The sequence below is a fragment of the Anser anser genome, assembly GCF_964211835.1.
Source record: "Anser anser genome assembly, chromosome: 26".
NCBI classification, from domain to species: domain Eukaryota; kingdom Metazoa; phylum Chordata; class Aves; order Anseriformes; family Anatidae; genus Anser; species Anser anser.
The window spans coordinates 6,315,749-6,338,222 of record NC_139747.1 but is presented as its reverse complement, the minus strand read 5'-3'; the positions used below and the strand labels follow the sequence as shown (position 1 = coordinate 6,338,222).

At 48.9% G+C, this 22,474-nt stretch overlaps 2 protein-coding genes across 17 annotated transcripts; both read left to right on the top strand.

Moving 5' to 3' along the window:
- Positions 1-26: 26 nt before the first annotated feature.
- Positions 27-4,794, top strand: DUSP11 (dual specificity phosphatase 11). 8 transcript variants are annotated; one of them, XR_014575482.1, is made up of 9 exons: positions 27-158; positions 253-328; positions 845-976; positions 1,580-1,703; positions 2,267-2,327; positions 2,656-2,712; positions 2,823-2,898; positions 3,077-3,158; positions 4,205-4,794. XR_014575482.1 is itself a non-coding variant. In XM_083811850.1 (9 exons), the coding sequence occupies exons 1-9, from the start codon at positions 124-126 to the stop codon at positions 4,461-4,463; spliced, it is 939 nt and encodes a 312-aa protein (XP_083667976.1). In that variant the 5' UTR covers positions 27-123; the 3' UTR covers positions 4,464-4,794. The 8 variants fall into 8 exon arrangements, 7 of the variants coding, with proteins under 7 accessions (XP_083667976.1, XP_083667979.1, XP_083667978.1 ...); XM_083811850.1 differs by lacking the exon at positions 3,077-3,158 and adding an exon at positions 3,209-3,337 and having other exon boundaries at positions 2,656-2,702; XM_083811853.1 differs by having other exon boundaries at positions 2,656-2,702.
- On the top strand, positions 4,753-21,933 carry STAMBP (STAM binding protein). 9 transcript variants are annotated; one of them, XM_083811827.1, is made up of 10 exons: positions 4,753-4,893; positions 6,690-6,930; positions 14,521-14,596; positions 15,246-15,341; positions 16,059-16,425; positions 17,061-17,185; positions 18,139-18,276; positions 19,427-19,539; positions 19,945-20,044; positions 20,503-21,933. In XM_083811827.1, exons 2-10 carry the CDS (start codon positions 6,716-6,718, stop codon positions 20,557-20,559), a joined length of 1,287 nt encoding a protein of 428 aa, XP_083667953.1. In that variant the 5' UTR covers positions 4,753-4,893; positions 6,690-6,715; the 3' UTR covers positions 20,560-21,933. The 9 variants fall into 9 exon arrangements, with proteins under 9 accessions (XP_083667953.1, XP_083667955.1, XP_083667961.1 ...); XM_083811829.1 differs by lacking the exon at positions 4,753-4,893 and adding an exon at positions 5,249-5,327; XM_083811835.1 differs by lacking the exon at positions 4,753-4,893 and adding an exon at positions 5,261-5,356.
- The last annotated feature ends 541 nt before the right edge of the window (positions 21,934-22,474 follow it).

The following is a 22,474-nucleotide window of genomic DNA, read 5'->3' as shown; positions in this document are numbered from 1 at the left end:
CCGTAGCCGCGGCCGGACTGCGGCCTCCCGGTGCCGTGCGGACGGCGGCCGCGCGGTGTCGGGGCGGCGGAAGCGGAAGCGGAAGCGGTGGCTCCGCCGCCGGTGGGCCGCGCGGTTGTCGCCATGCCGGGCCGCGGGGGTTGCCGCGTACCGGAGCGGTGGGTGCCGCCCCCGGGGCACCCCGTCCCTTCCCGCAGGGGCTCGGCGGGAGCGGGGCTCCGGTGGTTGATGTCCCTCTGCTTCCCTTTTCAGGTGGACCGACTACGTCCCGCTGGGCCGGAGGCTGCCGGGTACCCGCTTCATCGCCTTCAAGGTCCCCCTGAGGCAGGTGAGCGCGGGCAGGGGGTCGAGGGCGGCCCCAGGCGGTTGCCGACGTGGCCGGTGCCGCAGCAGGCCCCACGGCGGCGCCCGAGCTCTGGTGCCCCCCGTCTCCGAGGGCTGGCGCTCGCTCGTGGGTGGCCCCGCGGGGGCAGTGGAGCTGGTGGCAGCGTGCAGTGCTGCCTCTGCACCTCCACGGGAACCAGGCCCGTTTTAAAGCCCTCGCCAAACTCGAGCTTGTTCCTCAGCACGTTTGCCGCCCTGTAATGTTTTGTCGTAGTCTTTAGTCGTTCCTGGAATACCTTAGCAGAACAGTCCCAAAACAGTTAACGGTCCAGAGCTTGTTCTGGTTTGGCACAGTGCAACACAGACATGGGTCTGTTCTTGATTTTGGCCATTTGTGTCTTTTTCATTTTTTTTTTCCCCAAAAGGATGGTCTTCAGGAGGTTCGGCAGTGCAAGCCTCCTCCCTCCAGTCGCAGTGCACCTGCATTTAATGTCTGTCATTGAATGTTATTTTCCCTCAGAATTTTGATCACAACCTTCATCCAGAGGAGAGGTTTTCACCTCGTGACCTCATTAAGAAAATTAAAGAGCAAGGGGAAGAGCTGGGCTTGATCATTGACCTGACATACACAACTCGCTACTACAGGCCAGAGGTCAGTCTTGGTCGCACTGTTGGGAAAGTAAAGTTCTCTTAAAGCCCTAATATTGCTAATAATTGGGAAGAAGTTTCTTGTACGAAGGTGACTTTAAAGAGCGTGTGGCACTCAAATCCTCTGGAAAAGGGATGAGGTTGAGCATTGCAGGGACATTGGGATGCAGTTTTCATCCTTGATCAAGTGCAAGACTGTGGTCTTCAACTCTTCTCTTTTTACAACCATCACAGGTTTGGAGGTACTGTAAAGGTGTTTTTTTACACGCTTACCTGAATTAAAAGCTGATTACAAATATTTTTTTGCTTGTGGTATCACATGTGTGGATATTAGTTGGAAAAGTTGTTCCAGCTTCTGTGTGTGCTTTGTGCTTCCAAGAAAGGAAGGAGCAAAGGCACAGGGAACAAAAATGCAAATAGGTTGCTCTGGAGTATTAATAAAGTTTAAAGAAATGAAAGAGAATTTTTCTTACCTAAAACTGTGTTGCCACTCTTCTGGACTTAGTTGGAAGACTTGTCTTCTTGTATCTTCTGTCACAGGGCTCTCTAATTAGTGAGAATCTTCGCACTTTTTTATAAAATTATTGTCCTTCTTTGTTTCTTGTAGGAACTACCAGCCACGCTCTGCTACTCAAAGATCTCGACAATGGGACATGAAATACCAAACAATCAGACCATTTTTGAATTCAAGAGTGTTGTAAAAAACTTCTTGAGAGACAATAAAGACAATGGTAAGTGTGGATTTTCCTTTACGTTAACAAGTGCTGTTGATGGGAAGGGCACGGAAGACTTGGGGTTGGCAGTGTTCTTCATTAACCTTTGTGCACAGCATGAATTTCCCTTCCTCGTCTCGACATGTATATGTCGATGCAGTAGTGAGACCAGTTTATTGTAGTAAAGGAGTTCATGCTGGCTCGATAATTAGCAGCGAGCCAAGCGTTAATTGAAATTGAGACTGTGTCTAGTCTGCCCATAGATACCGATCCCGTTTTGGTAACAGGAAGCTGTTAGTGCTCAGGAAATGCAGGCCAGCCTTTCATAGAGCTTTTAAATATACCTTCCATGCAGTGAGCTGTGTGACCATGCAGATGAGGCCACAGAATTAAATGAGCTAATGAACTAAAATCAGGGGTGATAATTAGACACAAAGGTGGTGATTTTGTTACACAATCAGTTCAGTTTATCTGTGCTGGTGTCCCTGTTGAAGAACAATGTAAAATGGGCTTCTTTTGCTCTGATTTGGTTTTGGAAAAAGAACACTTCAAAAATATAAACTGATTACCATGTGTTACAGATAAACTTATTGGAGTGCATTGCACACATGGCTTGAACAGAACTGGCTACCTGGTTTGTAGGTGAGTTGTCCTTGGTCAAACTGAACTAGGTGGTGGTATTGCCAGCTTCATGTTGCTCGAGAAGGAAATGTTTTACTGCTGCAACAAGAGTCAAGTGACCTGTGTAATCCCCAACTGGCAAGAATATGAAGCTTTTAAGTTTAGAGAAGGTTTTGTTGTTAGGGGTTTGCTAAAATCAAGGATAAGAAACTACAAAATACTGCTACTAGATTCTGGCTTGTAAATGAGCTCTAAAAACTTCCCACCACTTTATTTTTGAATTGCGTCTGATCTGTCAATATCTCTGTAGTTAACTGTGTTATTAGAGCTTTCTCGTTAATCTGTTCAGGTACCTAATTGATGTTGAAGGCATGGAGCCAAATGCTGCAATAGACTGTACGTACATGTATGTTCTTCTTGTCAAGATATAAAATGTTATTATGGGCTTGTGATTTTAGATGGCTTCAGGCTTTTTCTAGTGAAATGTTGTTATAACTCAGACTTTTCTCTCTTCAGTGTTCAACAGAGCTCGAGGGCATCCTATTGAGAGAATGAACTATATTGAAGATCTTCAGAAAAGATGTGGAAAGAAGTAAGCCTTTTGTGTGCCTGAGTGCACATATGAAGTGAGAACTGCTGTCAGGATATAGATAGATTTTAAACTTGTCTAGCTCCGGCTGATGGAGGTCAAGTGGAGCCAGTGAATAAGGAGGAAAGCGGGCAGTTTGGGACACTGGGAGCTAAAGATCTCCTATGTGGCCTTTTCACAGGCTTGCTGCTGTCCTAGGGAGGAAGAATGTGAAGGGGAGTTGATTTACATGTAAAAGAGCTGTTATGATCACTTGACAAATGGTATGTAGGCCCAGTTATGTCATAGAGATTTATTTAGAGATCTATTTAAGGAATTGTGGAGTAAAGAATTTGGGCTTGGACCTCCTCAAAGGAAAAGCAGACACTACATCAAATGCGAGAAAGCAGATGGTTGAACATCACCCGCACCATTCAGAACAATTCCCATTAGCAATGCCGAGGTAGGTTTTTTTGCTTCTTGCCTCTATACATACAGTATAGCTGAGCAGAGAGAACAAAAAAGGCTGTTTACTCATTTTTAAGAAACTTAAACTTGTGGTTTTACAAGTCTAGATGCAACTCTGCTACATACATGACAGCATCTGTTGCCCTGCCATTTTTGGGAGCGAGTGAAGATAGGAATCTCCCTCAAGCTTGTTAATGTTGAAGTGTTCCTTGTGCCTGCAGCAGCATGTGCAAAGCTCTTTGCCTCTGAATAGTGTGCTTGAACCTATAGATTTGTAATAACATCACTGACAGTGGTGGTGCTGGTTCCTGTGAAGGCTGAAATATTCTCAAGCTAAGATACTTCAGGGGCAAGAGCACTTTTCTTTGAGTCTTGTGCTGAGCAAGGCAGTTCTTCACCTCAAGTGAAACAGAGGCTCTTTTTCTGTCACCCTATCTGGAAGAACGATGGGGGAGCAATAAATGCAGTTAAAGAGCTTCCTCTTTGCTTGGGGCATGAGCTAGGCTGGGCATCACTGGGTGGTGTGGGAGCTGCAAAAGCATCTCAGCAGCAGATGTAGCCAGTGCCTGTTGCTGGTGGGACAGTGCTTTATTCAGCCCTTATTTTATGGGGCATACAAGATGCTTTCTTTTGGAAACTTCCCTTCCTGTGGCACAGCTGTAAGAAAGCAGCTTGTAGGAGATGAGCTGATAGCTGGCTGTTCTTCCTGGCCATCATATCTTTCAAGCTGAGGTAAAAGGGACTGGGTAAACCCAGAGGGCTGAAGACATTCTGAACTTTTCAGCCTTTTCAGTCTCTGTGTACACAGAGCGACTGAAGGGGATTGAATTCTCCTCATACTGACTTCCAGATCTTCTTTCAGAAACTCTGGCTGTACCAGGAAGAACCGCAAGCAAGGTCACAAGGCACCCACGCAACACCAGGAACTTGTGCACAAACACAGGGTGGCTGAGCAAAGGTGGCCTTGCAGTTTGGGACCAGGAAACTGTCCGGTTTCGTTGCCTTACAACACGCAGCACAACAGACTGTGCTTCCCAGCTCCGAGTTCCCAGCACCAACCGCAGGAAATACACGTGGCCAGGAAACGCAGGCGGTGGCGTAAGAAACCTGTGACAGTGTAGAAACATACACCAAAAGCCAGAGCTGTTTTTTTCACCCAGGAGGAGCTCTGCGGCTGATTGAATGAGTGAGTTTGCTGTGGCATCCACCAGCTGCTGAGCTGGATGTTGGGAACTGCAAGTGAAGGTGTTCGTGAGACCAGTACAACTCTCCTTTTTTTTCCTTCCTTTTTCTTTTTTTCCTTTTTTCTTTTTTTCTTTTTTTTTTTTTTTTTACCTTTTCTCTGGGTACTTTTTACAACTGACATAGAATTTTCGAAATCCTGTGTCAAATACCGGCCTCCCCAGTTTATCGAGAGATGCAGAGAATAAATGGAATTGGATTGGTCCTAAAGCAATGTCCTTGGGAACATGTCTGTAACTTTCAACAGAGAGGGCTTTTCTTGACGATATACTTGGCAACGTGAAGAAACAGGATCTGGCCTGTCACTAGGTGATTTTTTTTCTTCTCGTCCACTTTTGATAAATTTCTGCGGCGCGTACGCTTTTTGTGCTGGCTCCATTCGTCCGGCTCGACGGCAGAGAGGAGCCCAGCGGGCCTTGTGCTAGGGGCTCTTGGGAGAGAGCGGCCCCTTTAAGGCCCGGGCCGCTCCGCTGACGTCATGAAGCCGGACTTCCGCCCGCCCCTCCCCCCCACACACACACGCACGCCCCCCACGTAGCGGCGATACGGGACAGGAAGCGGCGGCAGGGCCGGGCGGAAGGCGGCTGGGACGTGTGCGGATGCGGTGGCGGCTCGTGATTGGCTGCTGAGAACGAGGCGGGGAGGGCGGGGCCCGGCGCCAACCCGGAAGCGCGGAGGGAGGGAGGGAGGGAGGAGGAGGAGGCGGCGGCGGCGGCGGCGGCGGCGGCTCCGTCCCGGCGCAGGTCGGGCTCGGGCCGGGGCCCACCCGCAGGTGGCCGTGGGGGCGGCCTCTCCCCGTCCCCTCCTCGTACGGGGTGCGGCGGTTGGGGGGCCGGCAGCCGGTTGGGAAGTGCCTTTCCTCCCCCTTGGGGGAAGCGGGGGGGGGGGAGCCGCGAGGGGACCGCGCCCCCCGGGGGGGCAGCGGCTGCGAGGAGGCGGCGCTGCTGGCCGGGGGCACGGCGGCGCCCCGGGATAGGGGAGGCCAGGTCCTGCTCGCAGCCGCGGCCTTGTCGGGTGCCGTAAGGGAGCGGCTGGGGGCAGCGGTTGCTGGTTGGACCCAGTCCCGCAGGCCTTATTTAGGGAAAGAGCGCCCCTCCCCTCTGAGGTGAGGCCTGAGAAGCACCAGCCCGCTGCATCGAAAAAGGGCTTTTCCTCCGAGGTAACCCCAGAAAGGCAATGCGTCCGCTGCTCGGGGTCGCTGGGCAGCGTTTCGCTCTGGCTGGGACCTTTCCCCCATTTAGGAAGAAGCTGTGGGGAAGCCTCACATAGCCGGAAGGTTCAGAAGGCATTCTGGATTCAGCAGCGTGATTTCATAGGAAATTTAACCCTTGCGATGGTCCGAGGGGGCTTTTCCAGGGGAGCTGAGCTTTCAGTGTAGGGGAGAGTGCTGAGGAGACTTTTGGGGCTCTCTGCCCCAGGTGATTTCAGCATTTCCTTGGCTTCAAGTCTGTTGGCTTGTGCCGTGGCTTAGAAGGTGTTTGTAGGAGCTAGGCAGAAGGTAGATACACAGATCAGGTTGAGGTGCATTCCTGGCGTGACGGCAGTGCCTCCCACAGCACAGGGAACAGAGGGATAGCGCCTGTGCCTGGGCAAGAGCCATGTAGGCTCGAGCTTGATGGGTAGGGACAGTTCTGCTGAGCAGCAGCGCCCAGAAGCGTGGCCTGCAGCCCTCATCACTATTGTGTAAGCGAAGCAGTGGATGCTGCCATGCAAAAACCCTGTGCAAAGCTTCTGCTGCTCAAGTCCAAAGGAAATGCTTTTGCCAGTTTGCCCCAGATTAGCGCGTGGCACTGGTGGTGTTACATGGAGAGACAATTAGCAAGGAAGAGCCATTTTGGGTAGGATTCAGATTGGTCAAACCCTGGGTTGAACTCAATTGCCGGGGACTGATCTTGAATTTGTGGCTGTCTTTCAGGTTGCAAAGGTAAATATCCAAGTGCTGTGTCCAAAAAGAGCCTAGCTTCCCCCAGATTCCTCTCTCAGAACTACCTGACCTGGGTATTAAGTGCTTTTCCGCTGGAGGATTGGCTTCTTTAAAGGAAACTGGATGAGATACCTGGTCTACTACAGTGGTTTTGACACACTTGACTTTCCTCCCACTGCAGAGTAAGTCAGTGCTGCAGCAACTTTGATGTGCTTCATTATGCCTGACCATGCCAATGTCAGCCTCCCGCCTGAGGAGCGTGTCCGAAGCCTGATCCAGATGGGGAGCGCTGTTGAAGTGAATGAGGATGTCCCACCGCGACGCTACTACCGCTCTGGCGTGGAAATCCTCCGCATGGCGACGATTTACTCAGAGGAGGGAAATATTGAGCATGCCTTCATTCTGTACAATAAGTACATCACGTAAGAGCAGCTCTGCTTCATTTGCAAGTAACCTGTGTTGGTGCAAGGGGCTGTGGGTTTTATGTTGCGTGTTTTGTGTGTGTGTACAAACATGGTGAGGCCTTGCGAAGCTCGAAGAACCAGGTTCTGTCCAGAGTTTTGCTGGTTTTGAATTGCAGAGGCAAAGATACAACCAGCCTGGTTCAAGTGACCAGGAAATGTTGCAAAGGTGTGAGGTAGAAGCACAAAAAAACACTGTTCACTGCTTTGCAGGATGTAGGTAGAAATTCTCTTTAAAATCAGGCGTACCTTGTATTCCTCTTTCCCAGAGCAACTCCTCTCCAGCAAGAGAGGTGTTGGCTCCCTGTGGCTAGGTTGGTCTCGATAGCCATGATGTCATGCAGATTAGCAAGGATAAGTGGCCAAAGATCTCAGTATCAGGTAGCTCTCTGGAGCAGATACAGGCTGTTTCCATGGTCCTTTGATAAACCAGTTTTGGAGGAGAAGCCTGCTTTATGTCTAACCTACTACAACCTTTTACAGCAGGCAGCAAATTCCTACTTCAGTGCAGAAATCAGTTACGTAGTATTCAAGGTTTAGTTCTACTTCTTGGAAATAATATAATTCCATCCCTGTTATGCATGTACGTAGGCACCCACGCCTTTTTGAGGAATGATGTGAGGAAGAGTACTGAGTTTGAACAACCTGACACCAGTCAACTGGCTTGAACAGTGCGTGAGATCCATGGGTCCTGAATACCCTTCTAGAAAGCCCCAGGTTATATATAAACCCATCCAAGACCCTGTATGGTATCATAGCTGCTGGGTCTCCAGCTCAGGGGCTGTACATGTGGACAAGTGCACAGACATCCTTGCTGCCACCTCTGCAGCTGGCCAGGAACAAGCCATCTTGGGTCTGAAAGCCACGCTGCTGAGCATATACCGTGCCAACGTGGTGACGTGGTATCAGGTCTGGCTTCTGTCTGAGCAGCTCAGAGTAAGAGAGAAGCAAATGCGTGCCTCTAGATGCACCTGCATGTGCTCACAGGGCTGAAAGTTGTGACCCTTGGAAAATATCTCAATGGCACCGAGTATTCCGTTCCTTTAGGCTTTTTGGCCAAAATCCTCAAATCCTGCCATCTTCACCCAGTTTCACTCAATGGCCAAAGGGCTGAGTCTGCTCTCTGCTTCGCTACCTCCTTATCCAGAACAGGCTTGGCATCTCCATGGGCATTTTCCTGCCCTGCGTCTGTGCACAGGGTTCCTGCCTCAGCCTCTTTAAACCCAACACATTTTTCTTTGATTAGCGTTGCTTCCCACATTGCACTTCCTAAGCTTTTATGGTCATAGTAGCGAGCGCCCCAGGAGGCTGCACAGGGAGCTGGGAAGTGTAAAACCCGCGGGAAGTTTTCCAGGCTGGTTACGTAGCTGGGGCTGAAGGAGAAACTCTTCTCTAACTAAACAAATGAACTAAACGTGCCTTCGCTGTTTCATTACAGCAGTAAGTGCAAGTGTGTTTTCTCTCCAGTAGCTTTCAAATACTTGCGGCATTTACGTTAGCCTGGCTGCTGGGCTGCAGGAAAGGTGAAAAACTTTCCCTTTGGGGTGTGATTTCTCACACTGATGAATATGAGCTGCCAGCCTGGATTATCTGAAGATAAAAGCTTAATGTCATCATCTAATTTCTTTAATCAGAAGTGTAATGCTGTATAGCTCTTTTGAAAGCAGGAGGCTTGACCTGCAGTTTTTGAGGTGTCCTTCCCCGAGGCTGTGACCTGGAAGGCAAGAATAGGACTGTAGTTGCAGCCTCTGATAGGACTTGCTGTGCTTTCCTCTTTTTTAGAAACAGGACCAGATTTTTTTTCCCTGATGCTTAAGGCCAAATCTCTGGTCAATGCTGCAGCTATGGGTTTGGCTGCTTTTCCTCAAAGACCAGCTCCTTAACGGGAGCATATAGACTAGTACAAGCTGGAACTTTATGAAGGGCAGGATTCTAGCCCTGATAAGCATGTGAGAGGCTCCTGGCTGCACCCCTGCACATGGTGAATTTGTTGGGAGCAAGAACACTGTCCTCAGGAGTAAGTCTGTGGCTTGGTGTGGACTGCATCTTTCTCTCAAAGAGTGGTCAGGTGCTGGAACAGCCTGCCCAGGGAGTTGGTGGAGTCACCGTCCCTCGCCGTGTTCAAGAATTGCCTGGACAAGGTGCTACGATATATGATTTAGTAGCTTAGTGGGCAGTATTGGTGATAGGAGGACACTTGGGACTAGATGATCCTTTCCAACCTTGTGTTTCTATGATTTTATGCGTGGCTTTAGGAAGATAGGTTTCTCTTTATTGCCCTACATGATGCTCCCTATGGCTGATCTCAAGGCTTGAATTACACAGTCAGATCTGTGTAGTTGCACCTGATTAGCAGAGGCATCAGTCTGGGGAGAATCTTGACTGGATGTGGGGTAGTCAGGAGATGGATCCACGCTAAGATTCCCACTGAGGCAAGCCAGTTCCCTGCTCAGCCCCCAGCTACATGCTCAGTCTCGTCTAGGTCCTTTGGTTGCTCAGCACCTCTGTTTCCCATGCTGAAATGAAGCTTGTCGCCCACCCACTCGATAATGTGCAGGAGGGAGTCATGGATGTTTCTAAGAATAACCAGGCTGGACTTTACGAACACCAGTCTTTCACCTTGGAAGACACAGAATCTCAGAATGGGTTGGGTTGGAAGGGACCTTAAAGATCTTCTAATTCCAACCCTACTGCCATGGGCAGGGACACCTCCCAAAATATCAGGTTGCCCAAAGCCACATTCAACCTGGCTTTGAACACTTGCAGGAATGGGGCATCCACAACTTCTCTGAGCAGCCTGTTCAATTGCCTTACCACCCTCTGAGTGAAGAAATTCTTCATTATTTCTAATCTAAATTTACCCTCTTTTAGTTTAAAACCATTATTCCTTGACCTATCACTCTACTCCCCGACAAAGAGTCCCTCTCCTGTGTTCTTGTGGGCTCCTTTTTGATATTGGAAAGTCACTATTAGGTCTCCCCAGAGCCTTCTCTACAGGCTGAACAACCCCAGCTCCCTCAGCCTGTTTCCATATGAGAAGTGCTCCAGCCCCTTGATCATCTTCATGGCCCTCCTCTGGAATCATTCTAATACTTCCAGGTCCTCCTTGTGCTGGGGGCCCCAGAGCTGAACACGGGGCTCCAGGTGGGGTCTCATGAGAGCAGAGCAGAGGGGGGACCTCATGAGGTTCGCACAGGCCTGCCTCCCAGGCCTGTCCAGGTCCCTCTGGATGGCATCCCTTCCCCCCAGCATGTCAACCATACCACCACACAGCTTGGTGTCATTGGCAAACTTGCTGAGGGTGCACTTGATCCCACTGTCCATGTCACCGACAAAGATGTTGAACAGCACCGGTCCCAGTACTGACCCCTGAGGAACGCCACTCGTTACTGATCACCTGGACTGTTTGACGTCAGCAATTTGAGTGTGACCATCCAGCCAATTCCTTATGCAAGGAGTCATCCATCCATCAAATTCGTGTCTCTGCAATTTAGAGACAAGGATATAATGGGGGTCAGTGTCAAATGCTTTGCACAAGTCCAGGTAGATGATGTCAGTTGCTCTTCCTCTATCAACCAGTGCTGTAAAATGCCACCAGATTTGTCAGGTATGATCTTCCCTTGGTGAAGCCATGTTTTCTGTAGTTCCCTGGGTCTTCCTTTCTTCCCTTTTTAAAACGGGGATTGTTTCACCTCTTCCAGCCAGCAGGAACATCACTAGACTGCCACGACTTCTGAAATATCATGGACAATGTCTTAGCAATTACATCCGTGGGTCCTGAGGAAACTGGCAGAGGTATCTCATCAGGCCCCATTGATGTCTGCACCTTCAGGTTCTTTGGGTGGTCTCAGACCTGATCTTCTCCTACAGTGGGTGGCTCTTCATTCCCTCAGTCTCTGCCTTTCCCTTCTGGGGCCCAGGCTATGTGGCTGGAGCTCTTGTCAGTGAAGACTGAGGCAAAAAATTCATTGAGTACCTCAGCAGCCTCCATATCCTGGGTGACCAGGTCTCCTATTTCTTACAAGAAAGGGCCCTCAATTTCCTTAGTCCTCCTTTTATCACTGATGTACCTATAGAAGCCTTTCTTGTTGCCCATGACATCCTTGGCCAAGTTTCATTCTAAAAGGACTTTGGCTTTCTATACCTGATTCCTGGCTGTCGCGTTAAGGGGTGTAGCTGATTAACCGTTCCAGGTCCGGTCAGAGTCAGGGTACTGAATGATCGTGGTCATGGATTCACCAACAGTGTAACACGCCCATCCGCTAGTCACGTTCAATGAGATCACGACTAGGAACAATGCAATTAAGTGTGATTTATTACAGCAACAGGTACACAGGGTACACAGGTTCTTTGGATTGCCAGTGATAATTTACTGTCTGCAAAAGCAAGCTGGCATGCCTGAAATGCACAGGTGCACAGCCTGGAAATTAACACATTAAAAGGCACAAAGACTCTAGAGATTTCTAAGTTTCCACGGAGACACCTCGTATGACCAAGTGTTCAAATCTCACCCAAAGGCATCTCAGTGTGTGTGCGTGAGGGGGGGGGGGAGGGGAAGGGAGGCTCAGCCCGTCGACAGATCCCAGAAGTCAGGAGGCCCTCATGATTCTATATTCCCTCGTGATGATATATTTCCTTGTTATGGTATCTCCGCTGACGATGGTATCTTCCCTAACATCCCCTTTCTCTTAAGCCAATTTATATTATTTTCTGTCTTAGGTGGAGCTTGAGTGACTCCAGTCAGGCATACCTCAGTTACGATTGGTGCAAAGTTTTCTCACTTTCGTTTAAAGGTGTAGGCTCTGAGAAATTCAGAGCGCGTGCTCAGTGAGGGGTGGTCGCACCTTGGAGGCGGGTAGCTTTTGGGATGGAGGTGTGTTTTGGTATTATAATGATATTATAATGAGCAAAAGTTCACTGGAGTACAGCATTTTGTCAAAAACATGACAGGTCGTTGGCTCAGGGTAGCAAACGTGCAATCTATCAGTCTCGGTGACCGATACAAGAACAATCGAGTCCCCCTCTTGTCACAGAGCCTAGCCGCGGTGTCTCTGCTCCGCTCTACGCTCCGTACTGTGCCATAGAGCGAGCACACCAGGTTCCCCCAGTGCGGTAGCATCTAAGGTTGGAAGCGCAGGGAATGCTCAGGTAATGCAGCTACGCCCTAGCCTGAAAGCCTCTTCAATGCTGTACATTTTCTTTAAAATGTGAGTAGTAGTTTAATTTTCCTAGTCACTTTAGGCAATTACTCCCCACTGGCTGCTCAGACAATGTCTCTGTATCCCTCCCAGGCCATCTGTCCTTGCTTCCATGCTCTCTAGGCCTCCTTTTCTTGCTTGAGTTTGGCCAGGAGCCCCTTGTTCCTCCATGCAGGTCTCCTGGTGTTTTTGCCTGAATTCCTCTTTGTTGGGATGCATTGCTCCTGAGCTTAGAGGAGGTGATCCCTGAATATTAACCAGCTTTTTCAGGCCCCTCCAGGGCTTTGTCCCATGGTACTCTATCAAGCAGTAGAATTTCCTGTGGTATTTGGACTCCTGGTTTGCCTGTGTGGCTGTGAGCTGCTAGGATTGGCTCCAAGAGTTTGTGTGGGGTGTTAAAGGACTTGAGAGACTCTGACTTGGCACGTGTACCATAGTAGTGCTTAAAAATAGCCTGTAATGTGGCTACTCAGTGCCAAGCAGCTGCTGCTCATAGTGGACTTGGGAGCAGTCAGAGGTTTGAACAAGCCCAAAACTTCTGGTGATGGGAGCTGCGGGTTTAAGTCCTGCCAAGCCTCAACTGGGCTGTGGACAGGAATCATGAAGCATTCTTGCCCTTCCTCTGCCTCCTTCCTCAGCCTACTGCTGCATGGTCTTGCCTCAAAGTCTTCCTCTGGCTGCCCAAAGCCCTTGCTGTGTCCTGCTGTCTGCGTTTCCCCCCGTTCGTGACTTGTGGGAAGCCAGCTGCCTCTGCTGTTTTTTCCATCCTCTCCAATCCAGCCTCTGCTCTTAATCCTTTGCAATTACTCTCTTCCATTTTAATCTGCAATCTCTTGGCAGTGATCGCAGCCTTGTTTTGTCCTCTTGACACGGTGACCTACTTTGCAACCACCAGCTAGGAGCAGGGACTTCACCAGTGGCTTTGGATGGAGTAGTAGCTTCTCTGTGGTGTGACGTGTTTGTGCCGATCCTATGGTGTCTGGCAAGAGCATCCTCATGCCCTCTGTGGCAAACAGGAGCCAGGTTTGCAAAAAGTCCTCACTTTTCCCAGAGGACTGGGGTTTTAAAGGAGCTGGGTTTATTGCACACACAGAGACCTCGCAGTGTGAGGAACATTCTCACTCTGTTCCTGGTGAGTCTTTCCCACTTGCCTCTGCTTGGTTTGTTCATGCTGCTCCCTGAGGCACAGTCTAGTCCTCTCTACCCTTCTTCCTTGTGTACGTGCATGAGGCTGCTTATTGCTGTAGCTGAAGGAGCTGGGGGACATCCTCCTTCAGATGCTGGAGCGTTGTAGCAAAAAGCCAGGAAGCAGGGCAGGTGTTTTTGCATTGCATCCAAAGCTTTGCAGGTGCTTTGTCTCCTAGCCAAGCCCTTGTCTCCTGCTAAGCTTGCTGTGAGCTCACCCTGAGCACACAGTTTAGTGCACCACTGGGTGCAACACTGGGTTTAGTGCTCACAGAGGTAACTTGAGGATGCCTCAAGCCTGGGGAACTCTACAGAGCTGAGCAGGAGTGAACCTCCCCGTGTCTATGGGCTTTTCACCTTGCTGTTGTGCGTGCAGTGCTCTTTCTCTGTGTCTTCACCTTTGTGTCCTGAGTTGCTCCCTGGAAGTTGGTGGGAGCTGTTATCCTGGCTACTGAGAAACCTGTTCATAGCTGTGCTGGGAGCAAGGTGATGTTGAGCTCAGTCTTGAAGTGTGCTTAGAACCAGCCCTGCTGCCCAGAAAGGTCTGAAATACTGCCCTGTCTTCCCGGGTTTGTCATGCAACAGAGCCAAAAGACTTCTGATGTAGCAGCTGAGAATGTTGTGAACTTGCTTTTAGCCTACCTGCAGGTTTTCTTTTCAAGGTCTGAGTTAATTTTCCCATCTCTTGCAGAAATTGTTTTCTTCCCCCATGCAGAAGGATGGTGTGAGCAATGAGTCAGCTGAATCCTTGAGTTTGCCTGTTCTCCCCTTGGATGCTCACAGAGGTGTAGGCAGGTGCCGTTCCTGAATCACTGCCAGTGTCCTTGATGTTTTAGACTGGTTTATCAATGTTTCTGTTTAAAACAAACATATTTATTCCTGAGGATCATCTCCAAGCCTGGGTGGAAGAAAAATCCTGTGCAAGGTGCTATCCTAGGATTGAACAAGATTCCCTGTGTGTCATGAAGAGCTCAGAAGTGATGGGCGGTTTATTGTAGAAAGGCAGACAGCCGTCCTGATTGCAGGAGCAAAGTGCCCAGGGAAGTGGCGGAGGAGGGATACTGTGCTGGAAGGGAATGAACTGTACCCCCCAAAATCCCACTTACTGTGTCGTGCTTGCCCCTTTCTGCTGGGATTCAAAAATGCAGTTTCTCTCCTGTGTTTACAGGCTCTTCATTGAGAAGCTGCCAAGGCATCGTGATTACAAAACCGCTGTCATACCTGAAAAGAAGGAAACACTGAAAGTAAGTAGTAATGTTGCCAAGTGTTTAGTGGCTGCTGTTGGAAGTGATTTAGGGTTGTAGATCTTGGGTTTTGGTGGCTCTGGGAACCACACAAAGTCTGAGAAGCCTTGGCTTGACCAGGCAGCCCTGACCCCTTGGGAGTTATAGTTTGGGCTCTTACTCCGTCGTACTTGTGCAGGGTTGGCTGTTCTTGTATCCATCCAATTTACTTTCTGTTGAGCGCTGGGGCATCCTTTCTTTCATGTTAAACTCTTTGCTTTTTAAACACTGTGTGGCTTTTCCCTGTGTGGTAGCTGGGTGCAGTGGTCCTAAAGAGACTTACCAGGGGATCCTTGGAGATTGCTCACGGCCACAAGAAGCTACTGCTCCTCTGCTCAGCATTGACTAGAAGAACAAAGGACTGCACTGCCTAAGCACTTGCTCTGTGTTGGCTGGTGGTGGTGCTGTCTGTGCCACACTGCTACAATGTGCCCATCTGCATACTCTCAGCCCATGTGCCAGTGGTGCTGGAGCTGCTCAGGACCTTCCTGCCTTGTGAAAAAGAACAAGGTTTATTCTCTCCAAGAATCCATTAATTGTTGCGTCCATTCTGGTCCTGTTTTTCTTGCCCTGGGGCTGTTGCACTTATGATTGTATTTCCTTCCTTCAGAAGCTGAAAGAAGTAGCCTTCCCCAGAGCTGAAGAGCTCAAGAAGGAGCTGTTAAAGAGGTACGCCAAGGACTATGCTAAGTACAACGAGCAGAAGGTGAGTGAGAGTAGACTGGAGGCTTGTCAGAAAACCCTCAGCCAGAAAGACCTTGGAAGAAAGCAGGGCTCCCTGGGTGCTAGAGAATGTGAATTCTGGGTGGCCTGAGCTTACAGGGTACTTCTTCATCACCTGTGGCACGAGGCTGTCCCAGTCATGTCTCTGCTGTCATTATGTAGGTGAACCTGTCATAGCATCCCTATACATCATTTCATAGCACATTTTGGAGGCAGTCTAAGCTGGGACTGTTACTTGTTTTTTTCTTTTTGTCCCAGTGTGAGGTCTGGGTCTGAGTCATAACTCAGAAACTCAGCTCATAGCAGCATGAGTGAGGACATGGGGTTCTGTGTGCAAAGCAGAAAACTCTGCAGTCAGTTTTACTGTGATTTCTCTATCTCCGAAATAGCACTTTCCCAATCTGGAATTATAATCGCACACAAGGGGGTAGGTAAGGCAACAGTTTACTGCTCTGGTCTAGCAGGCTTTGCTGATGGAAGTGCTGATCTCTGTTTTGCAAGGTGAAGATTCTGTGCAGGAAGTACTTTCTGTTGGTTACCTTCTGCAGACGCTTTAGAAGTAGTCTTGCTGTGATTGCTGAGGGTCTACAGGCAGCAGGTTCAAAGCTACAGCTCTAAAGGAATGGCATAGGCTCCATATTCTACCTTGGTCTAGTGTTCCCCTATCTGGTGGTGTCCTTTGGCATATTTCTCCTTACAGAAAGAGGAGGAAGAGGAGTTTGCACGCAACTTGGCTTTGCAGCAGCAGCTGGAAGAGGAGAGAAATCGTGTAGCCCTGATGAAGCAGCAGCAGGCAGAGCAAGAGCAGTTTCATGTCTTTGAGGAGATGATTCGACAGCAGGAGCTGGAGAAAGAACGTCTGAGGATAGTGCAGGAATATGGAAAGCCAGAGCCAAGTCCAGAGTCTCTGGATGGACCCCTCATCCCTGACATGGAAAAGCCCCCAACCCCAAAGGTTCCTGCCTCTCCAGTTCACCCTGCAAGTCCATCAGTGGAGATTGTCTCACCCAAACCTCCTGTTGTGGACAGATCTTTGAAACCTAGTGCTTTGGGGAACACAGAAAACAGTTAGTACATATCGGTGCACCCTTCTCCCTTTCTGGGTCTGAGCCAAACGCAGCTGAGGAGCTGAGCTTCTTGTCTGGCTCTTGGAAGTATCTCATCGGAGCCCCATCCCTTCTGGGGATTTGGTGTTCCAAGTTACTGGATGTTCTCCCTGCTGTCCAGCAAAGGTTTGCAGGGCTGGGAAGAACTGTCTCCTGTTGCTAATTGGGCCCCAGTCTCTCTACTGATCAAAAATCTACAGTCTGTTTGGCTTTTGGTCTTCCTAGTAGCTTGACCAAATTCTCCTCTTTTTCCAAACATGATTCTGAAATACTGATTCAGACGTTTCCAGGTGACTGGTTCTTGACCAGAGAAACATCTTTAAATGACATTTTTTGAGCATTTGTGTTTTCATTTTCTTTAACGAAATGCTGCTTTTGGCAGACTTCTAAACATCGTTCTGTGTATCTCTTACCCTATTTTGAAAGAGGTATTAATGGTAACTTTATCTGTGGCTGCCCCTGTAAGTGTAAACATTAAAATAGTTTATGTTTGCAGGCTGAAGTTTTTCAGTCTAGTCCCTTTAGGTACTGACCTGAGGGAATATCTCTCTGGTGTCCCCAGCTATCATTGCTCATTGTGTTCCTAATTCTCACAGTTGCAAGCATGGATGCCCTTCGCCAGGTCATTGTCCCTAGGGAGCTGTGCCAGAAATTCCTCCAGCTGGCTGATGCCAACACAGTCCGAGGAGTGGAGACGTGTGGGATCCTCTGCGGTAAGCTGGTAAGGTGGTAATACTAATTAAGAGCCTTTAAGTGGTGCAGAGGCTTTTTCTTAAAGTGTAATAGCTTTGGAAGTGGCTAGAGGACCCTGACTTGGCTGTGAAAGGCCATAGTGCAGTTTCACTGATGACTAGGATTTCATATGAGTGTTAGGGCTGGTCTGCCTCTCCTCTTCCTCCTTTTTATGGGAGGATTTCCTCAGGCTGTATGTGAGGAGTGTATGTCAATGTGAGGTGACGGCTACCAGGTCCCCATTGATGTTCTGCTTCCTTTCTCACTTTGATAGCTCTGCTGATTACCTGCCTCAAGTGCTCCTTTGTTGGCCGTGACAGGCAGCTCAGTGAGTTGTCCTTTTGGTATCAGCAGGACTGGGGTCCCAGTTGTGAGCTAGGACGCTCACCAAGACGAGGCTGTGCAAGCACAGGCTGAAGACAATTCTCCCTCAGAGAGTTTGCCTGCACAGGTTCATATTGGCAGCTCCAGCCTATGCCCCGTCAACTGGGGCTGTTACGCTTAGAGAAATTTGCTTTCAAATTAAATAGCTTGATGTGGCAACTTTCTGCAATCCAGCTGCTTGCAGATGCTTGGTGACTACTTAAATATGAGTCATCAGCTCTTAGTGAGTGAGGAGATTTCCTTTGGTTGGGTGTCCAGGGCTTCTCTGAGTTCTTATGGGTATTCTGCATGGCAAAGCCACGGCCAGCTCATACTGAAAATCTAGGACTCCTTTGTCAGTAGCCTGCAGTACCATTTCTGTGACCTGCACAAGGATGGTAGATGCACTCGTGGGCTTTTTTCTAGAGCTGCTATTTCCCTCGCTGGACCCCTGAGTGATGAATGCAGAAATGCCTCATTCCCAAAGCTTAAGAAATTACCTTGCACCAGTGGACTGTAGTAGTGTTTCCTCTTTGGGGGGTGTCTGGAGGGTAACAGCCTCCCTGTGCTGCCTTGCAGATGAGGAATGAGTTCACGATAACCCACGTCATCGTTCCCAAGCAGTATGGAGGCCCTGATTATTGCAACACAGAGAATGAGGAGGAACTTTTCCTGATCCAGGATCAGCATGGCCTTGTTACACTTGGCTGGATCCATGTGAGTCTCTCATCTTCACATCCAGACTGGCCTTGTATTTGGCTGGGGAGAAAAGGGGTGCAGGAAGATGGGTTGGTGAAGGAGGATTTACTGGAGGAGAAAGCGTGGAGCTGGCAGCATCTTTTTAGTTGGATTTGTCTCTCTCTAGTGCAGTCTCTGTCACTACTCATACTGCTGGAGAAATCCAGGCCTATTTTAAGTTCAGATCCCTTCCTAAAGCATCAGTCCCTTTGGAAATTAGATGTTGGGCTTGAAGTTCGTGTTTCATGCAGCTAAAATCAGAACATTGCAGCCTCCCACATGGAGCTCTTGCTGTCAGTGCCTGGACTCTCCGATGATGCGTCCCTGTGGGAGCACAGCTTTTTGCAGACAGCTGTGTGCTGCTCTGCTGCGGGATGTGCCAGCTCCAGATTCCTCCACTGTCTCCAGTGCTGCCCTGCTGCCTGTCCCCACAGAGCCTTTGGCAGTCGGATCGATGCCAAGCAAAACGTTTGGTGCTGCTGAGTAATCTCTCGAAAGCAGCAGCTGCCTCAAAGGTTCTGACAAATAAATGCCTGCTGGATGTGCCTGATATGTGTAGGGTGTCTGCTTCCAGTGTTAACTCTTCAGTGATAGCCCTGTAACATCCAGGGACCCTCAAGAATACCTTTGACCTAGTCTTGGCAACAAAAACCTAAGAAGCAAAAGGAGAAAAGGGGAAAAACATTTCTGCAGGAATTAGGCTATAAAATCTAGCTCTCAGCCAGAGCTGGGGAAGTTGGATGTTGCCTGTGATTGTACAACTCTTGACCATCTTGGTGCAACGGGTTATCTTGAAGTTTCATGGCAGTATTATATGCGTCTGGTGCCTTAGACATAGCTGCACTGCAGAAGCATGTCAAGTGATTGCCCTGCATTTAAAGCAAGGAAAGTGTTGTGCATTAAAATATGAATTTGCATAGGACGTTGCCAGAAATGTAGAGTATCTGCTGTACTTTTTCCAAATGGAAAGGAGGAACAGATGTTTTGGGGTAATCCAAAGCCACTTTCAGTGTGCACGCAGGTCCGCTGTGCCTCTTCTCCATTAGGACCTCCACTTGGCAGCCGCAGTCTGTTTGAACTAGTTCTCCAACCCTGCTGTAATTTCCTCTCATTTTGTCATGTGTTTCAGACTCACCCCACGCAAACAGCTTTCCTCTCCAGTGTGGACCTGCACACACACTGCTCCTATCAGATGATGTTGCCAGAGTCCATTGCTATTGTGTGTTCTCCAAAATACCAGGAGTAAGTATGGTTATGGGGAAGGACAAGGCTTTCCCTCTGCCTGTGGCTGGACAGGAGGTCTCTTCAGCAAGTTTTGAACAGCTGTTCACCATCACCTTTTTTCTGTTGGATTCCTGGTGTAGGAATAAAATTTTAAGTAATGTGAGAAAAGTTTTACCAGAAGAGGCTGAAAGAGTGTATGATCCAATGGCTCTTCTGAGCTGGTTCAGGGAGGGTCGTATCTGATTGCCCACCCATGAAAGGAGGCCAGTCTGCAGCCACAGACTTGGAGAGGAGCATGCTGCAGCATGTGTTGTATCTTGTGCTTGAGACGAGCAGACTCAGACATGCTCTTTCAAACACAGGAGCAGCTGCTTCTATTTGCAGAGGCTTGAGTTGTACAGAGCATGTGTTTATTTGCTCTAGGACAGGGTTTTTCAAGCTGACAGAGCATGGTCTGGAGGAGATCTCTTCCTGCCGGCAGAAAGGATTCCACCCGCACTCCAAAGACCCTCCTCTCTTCACTGTAAGTCACCCCACAGGGCACCTGGGGCTATAGTACTCTATGTTAGCATACTGGACACTTCCCTTGAGTTTATATCTGTATTGAGATGCTAGGCTATGGCCCAGGACAGGAGTGAGTCAGGGATTTGCTTCTCACTAAAGTTGAGATGCGAAAGATTTCTGATTTGATAGCGTGTGTTGGAGGTGTGATGCAGAGCACTTATCCGTAGAAACAGATCCAGGCAGTAGCAAAGGTTTGTATTTGAGGGAGAGATTTGTATTTGTATCCTGCAATGGTCTCTTCATTGTACTGGGCGGGGTGCTAGTTTTGGTCTGTCTTGGTTTCTTCCCTGCAAAGAGAGAGCAGTCCTGTGAAAGCCACTGGGTGCAGGTTGCCTCAGGAGGTTGAGGAGACTCACCTGAGCTGTGGAAATATCTGAATAACACCCTGTCCCTTCTTTCTTCTCCTCTCTCTTCCAGACCTGCAATCACGTGTCAGTAGTCGAGAGAGATGTGGTACTGATGGATCTCCGATAGGCCTCTTGCCTTAACCGTTTACTGTAAAACCATCTTACCTTCCTTCCATGCCTAGGGAAGTTTTTCTTTCCTCGTGTAGCAGATGATTTCTACTGTGTAATGACCCCCCCTTCCTCCCTGAGTAGTCACAGTGGAATCAGTTCCCTGACCTCAGTGGGAGCATGTGAAATCTTGTTGCCTGGTGTTGGACTGGTGACGTGGTGCTGAGGTTCAAGGTGTGGGGAAAAGCTAACTGGAAATTCAGACAGAAGCTAACACTGAAGCAATTGCTTAATCTGTGGCTTGACCAGCATCTTGGGGGGTTCCTGAATTGCTGCAACCTTGAGGTGTGAAATCACTTCAAGTGCTTTCCGAAGTGGGACTTGCCCAAATTAACCCATACTTCGCTTTGCCTCTCTTTTTGGGTTGATAAATTGTGGCCTGAGTGTGGCTGGTTGGGAGTAGATGAATCTTCGCTGTAGTTTAAAATTAAACCTTCCTAACACCTCTCACCCCAGTCAAGAGCCCATCCTTGCTGACCAGTCTTCTAAGCTAGAACATGTCCTGCTTGCTGGTGCTGCAAGGTTTCTGCCCAGTGAAGCAAGAAGGGGCCCAACCATTGTGCTTTCCCCTTCCTTTGGGAAACCCCTATTTCGGTGTTTTCGGGGAGAACGTACCTGGATGCAGTACTGCTTAGTTCTAGCAACGTTGAGGAGTGTCTCCTTACTTTATTCCTTTTCCTGTATGGAGCATTCGCTCCAGCTGTTGCATTGGGCTGCCCGGTGGGGGCTTGGGTTTGGCTTGTGCTGGCAATCCAGTGGAGGAGGTTCTCCCATCTCTTGGCTGCGCTGTTGGTGGACTCCACGACTGATACACACCCTGGGATTCAGCTGCTTGCCCAAGCTTGTGGACAGGTTGTGCTCCTTCAGTCCTCAAACACTACCACTCACAACTGCCTCTTCAGTTCTCAAAGTCTCTCCTTGCCAAAACAAGTGCTCCGTGACATCACTGTTATGCAGTACCCCAGCTGGGGACCTTCTCTGAATTACTCGTATCAGATGACAAGCAATGATTTTGCTTCCCTTTGCTGTCTGTGCCGAACTTCCACCCTCACTTATGCTGGTTTTGAAAGGGAAAAAGTAGTATTGAAAGGTGGAAAGTTACCTTGCCTCAGAGGACGGAGCGTGATGTACAGCCTTTCCACATTCTTTGGCAGGATGCTCTGATGATCAGCACATGTCCGTGTGGGTAAGGAAAGAAAAGCAGGAGCTGCCTTTCCACCTGGGATACATACATACGTGTTATACAGGTCGTGTCCGTGTACTTCTAAATACAAAATGGCAAACAAAATTTGTTGGTGTACAGCTTAATACAGAGGGATTGTATTATCTCCTATGGACTTCTCTTCTTGCTTGTTTTCTTTGAGCTAACTTGTTAGGCTGGCAAGGTGTAGGGAGTTTCTGAGAGTGGTGAGGGAATCAATTTATTTATGTTTTTTGTTAATTTGCAACAGCCACCTCCTTGGCTCTTGTGTGACAAACTGCTGCCGCAATCATTTTTGCGGTTTTGGAAACAGACTCCTTGTGGCAGCAGGAGGGAAGTGGTGGGATTTCATGGCATCCTTAGGAACTAACTGTGAGATCTAGTTTATTTTAACTGTTCTCTGAGGTGGGTTATGCTGCCTTGACGTAGGGGTATTCATCTCACAGCTGTACATGGAAGGGAGCAGTCCGCTCTCCAGCCTGTCGTCTCCTGAAGCAGTAATTCATTCAATTTCATGGTGCATATCACAATAAATTTGTCTTAAGTCCCTATCCCTGAAGGTCTTGATTTTGAGCTGACCCCAGCATCAACCAGAGAGAGCCAGGGAGAGGAGCTGGTGGCAAATCACTGCTTCCTTTGTAAGCTGTCCGAGTGACCAATAAACCCTGGTGGA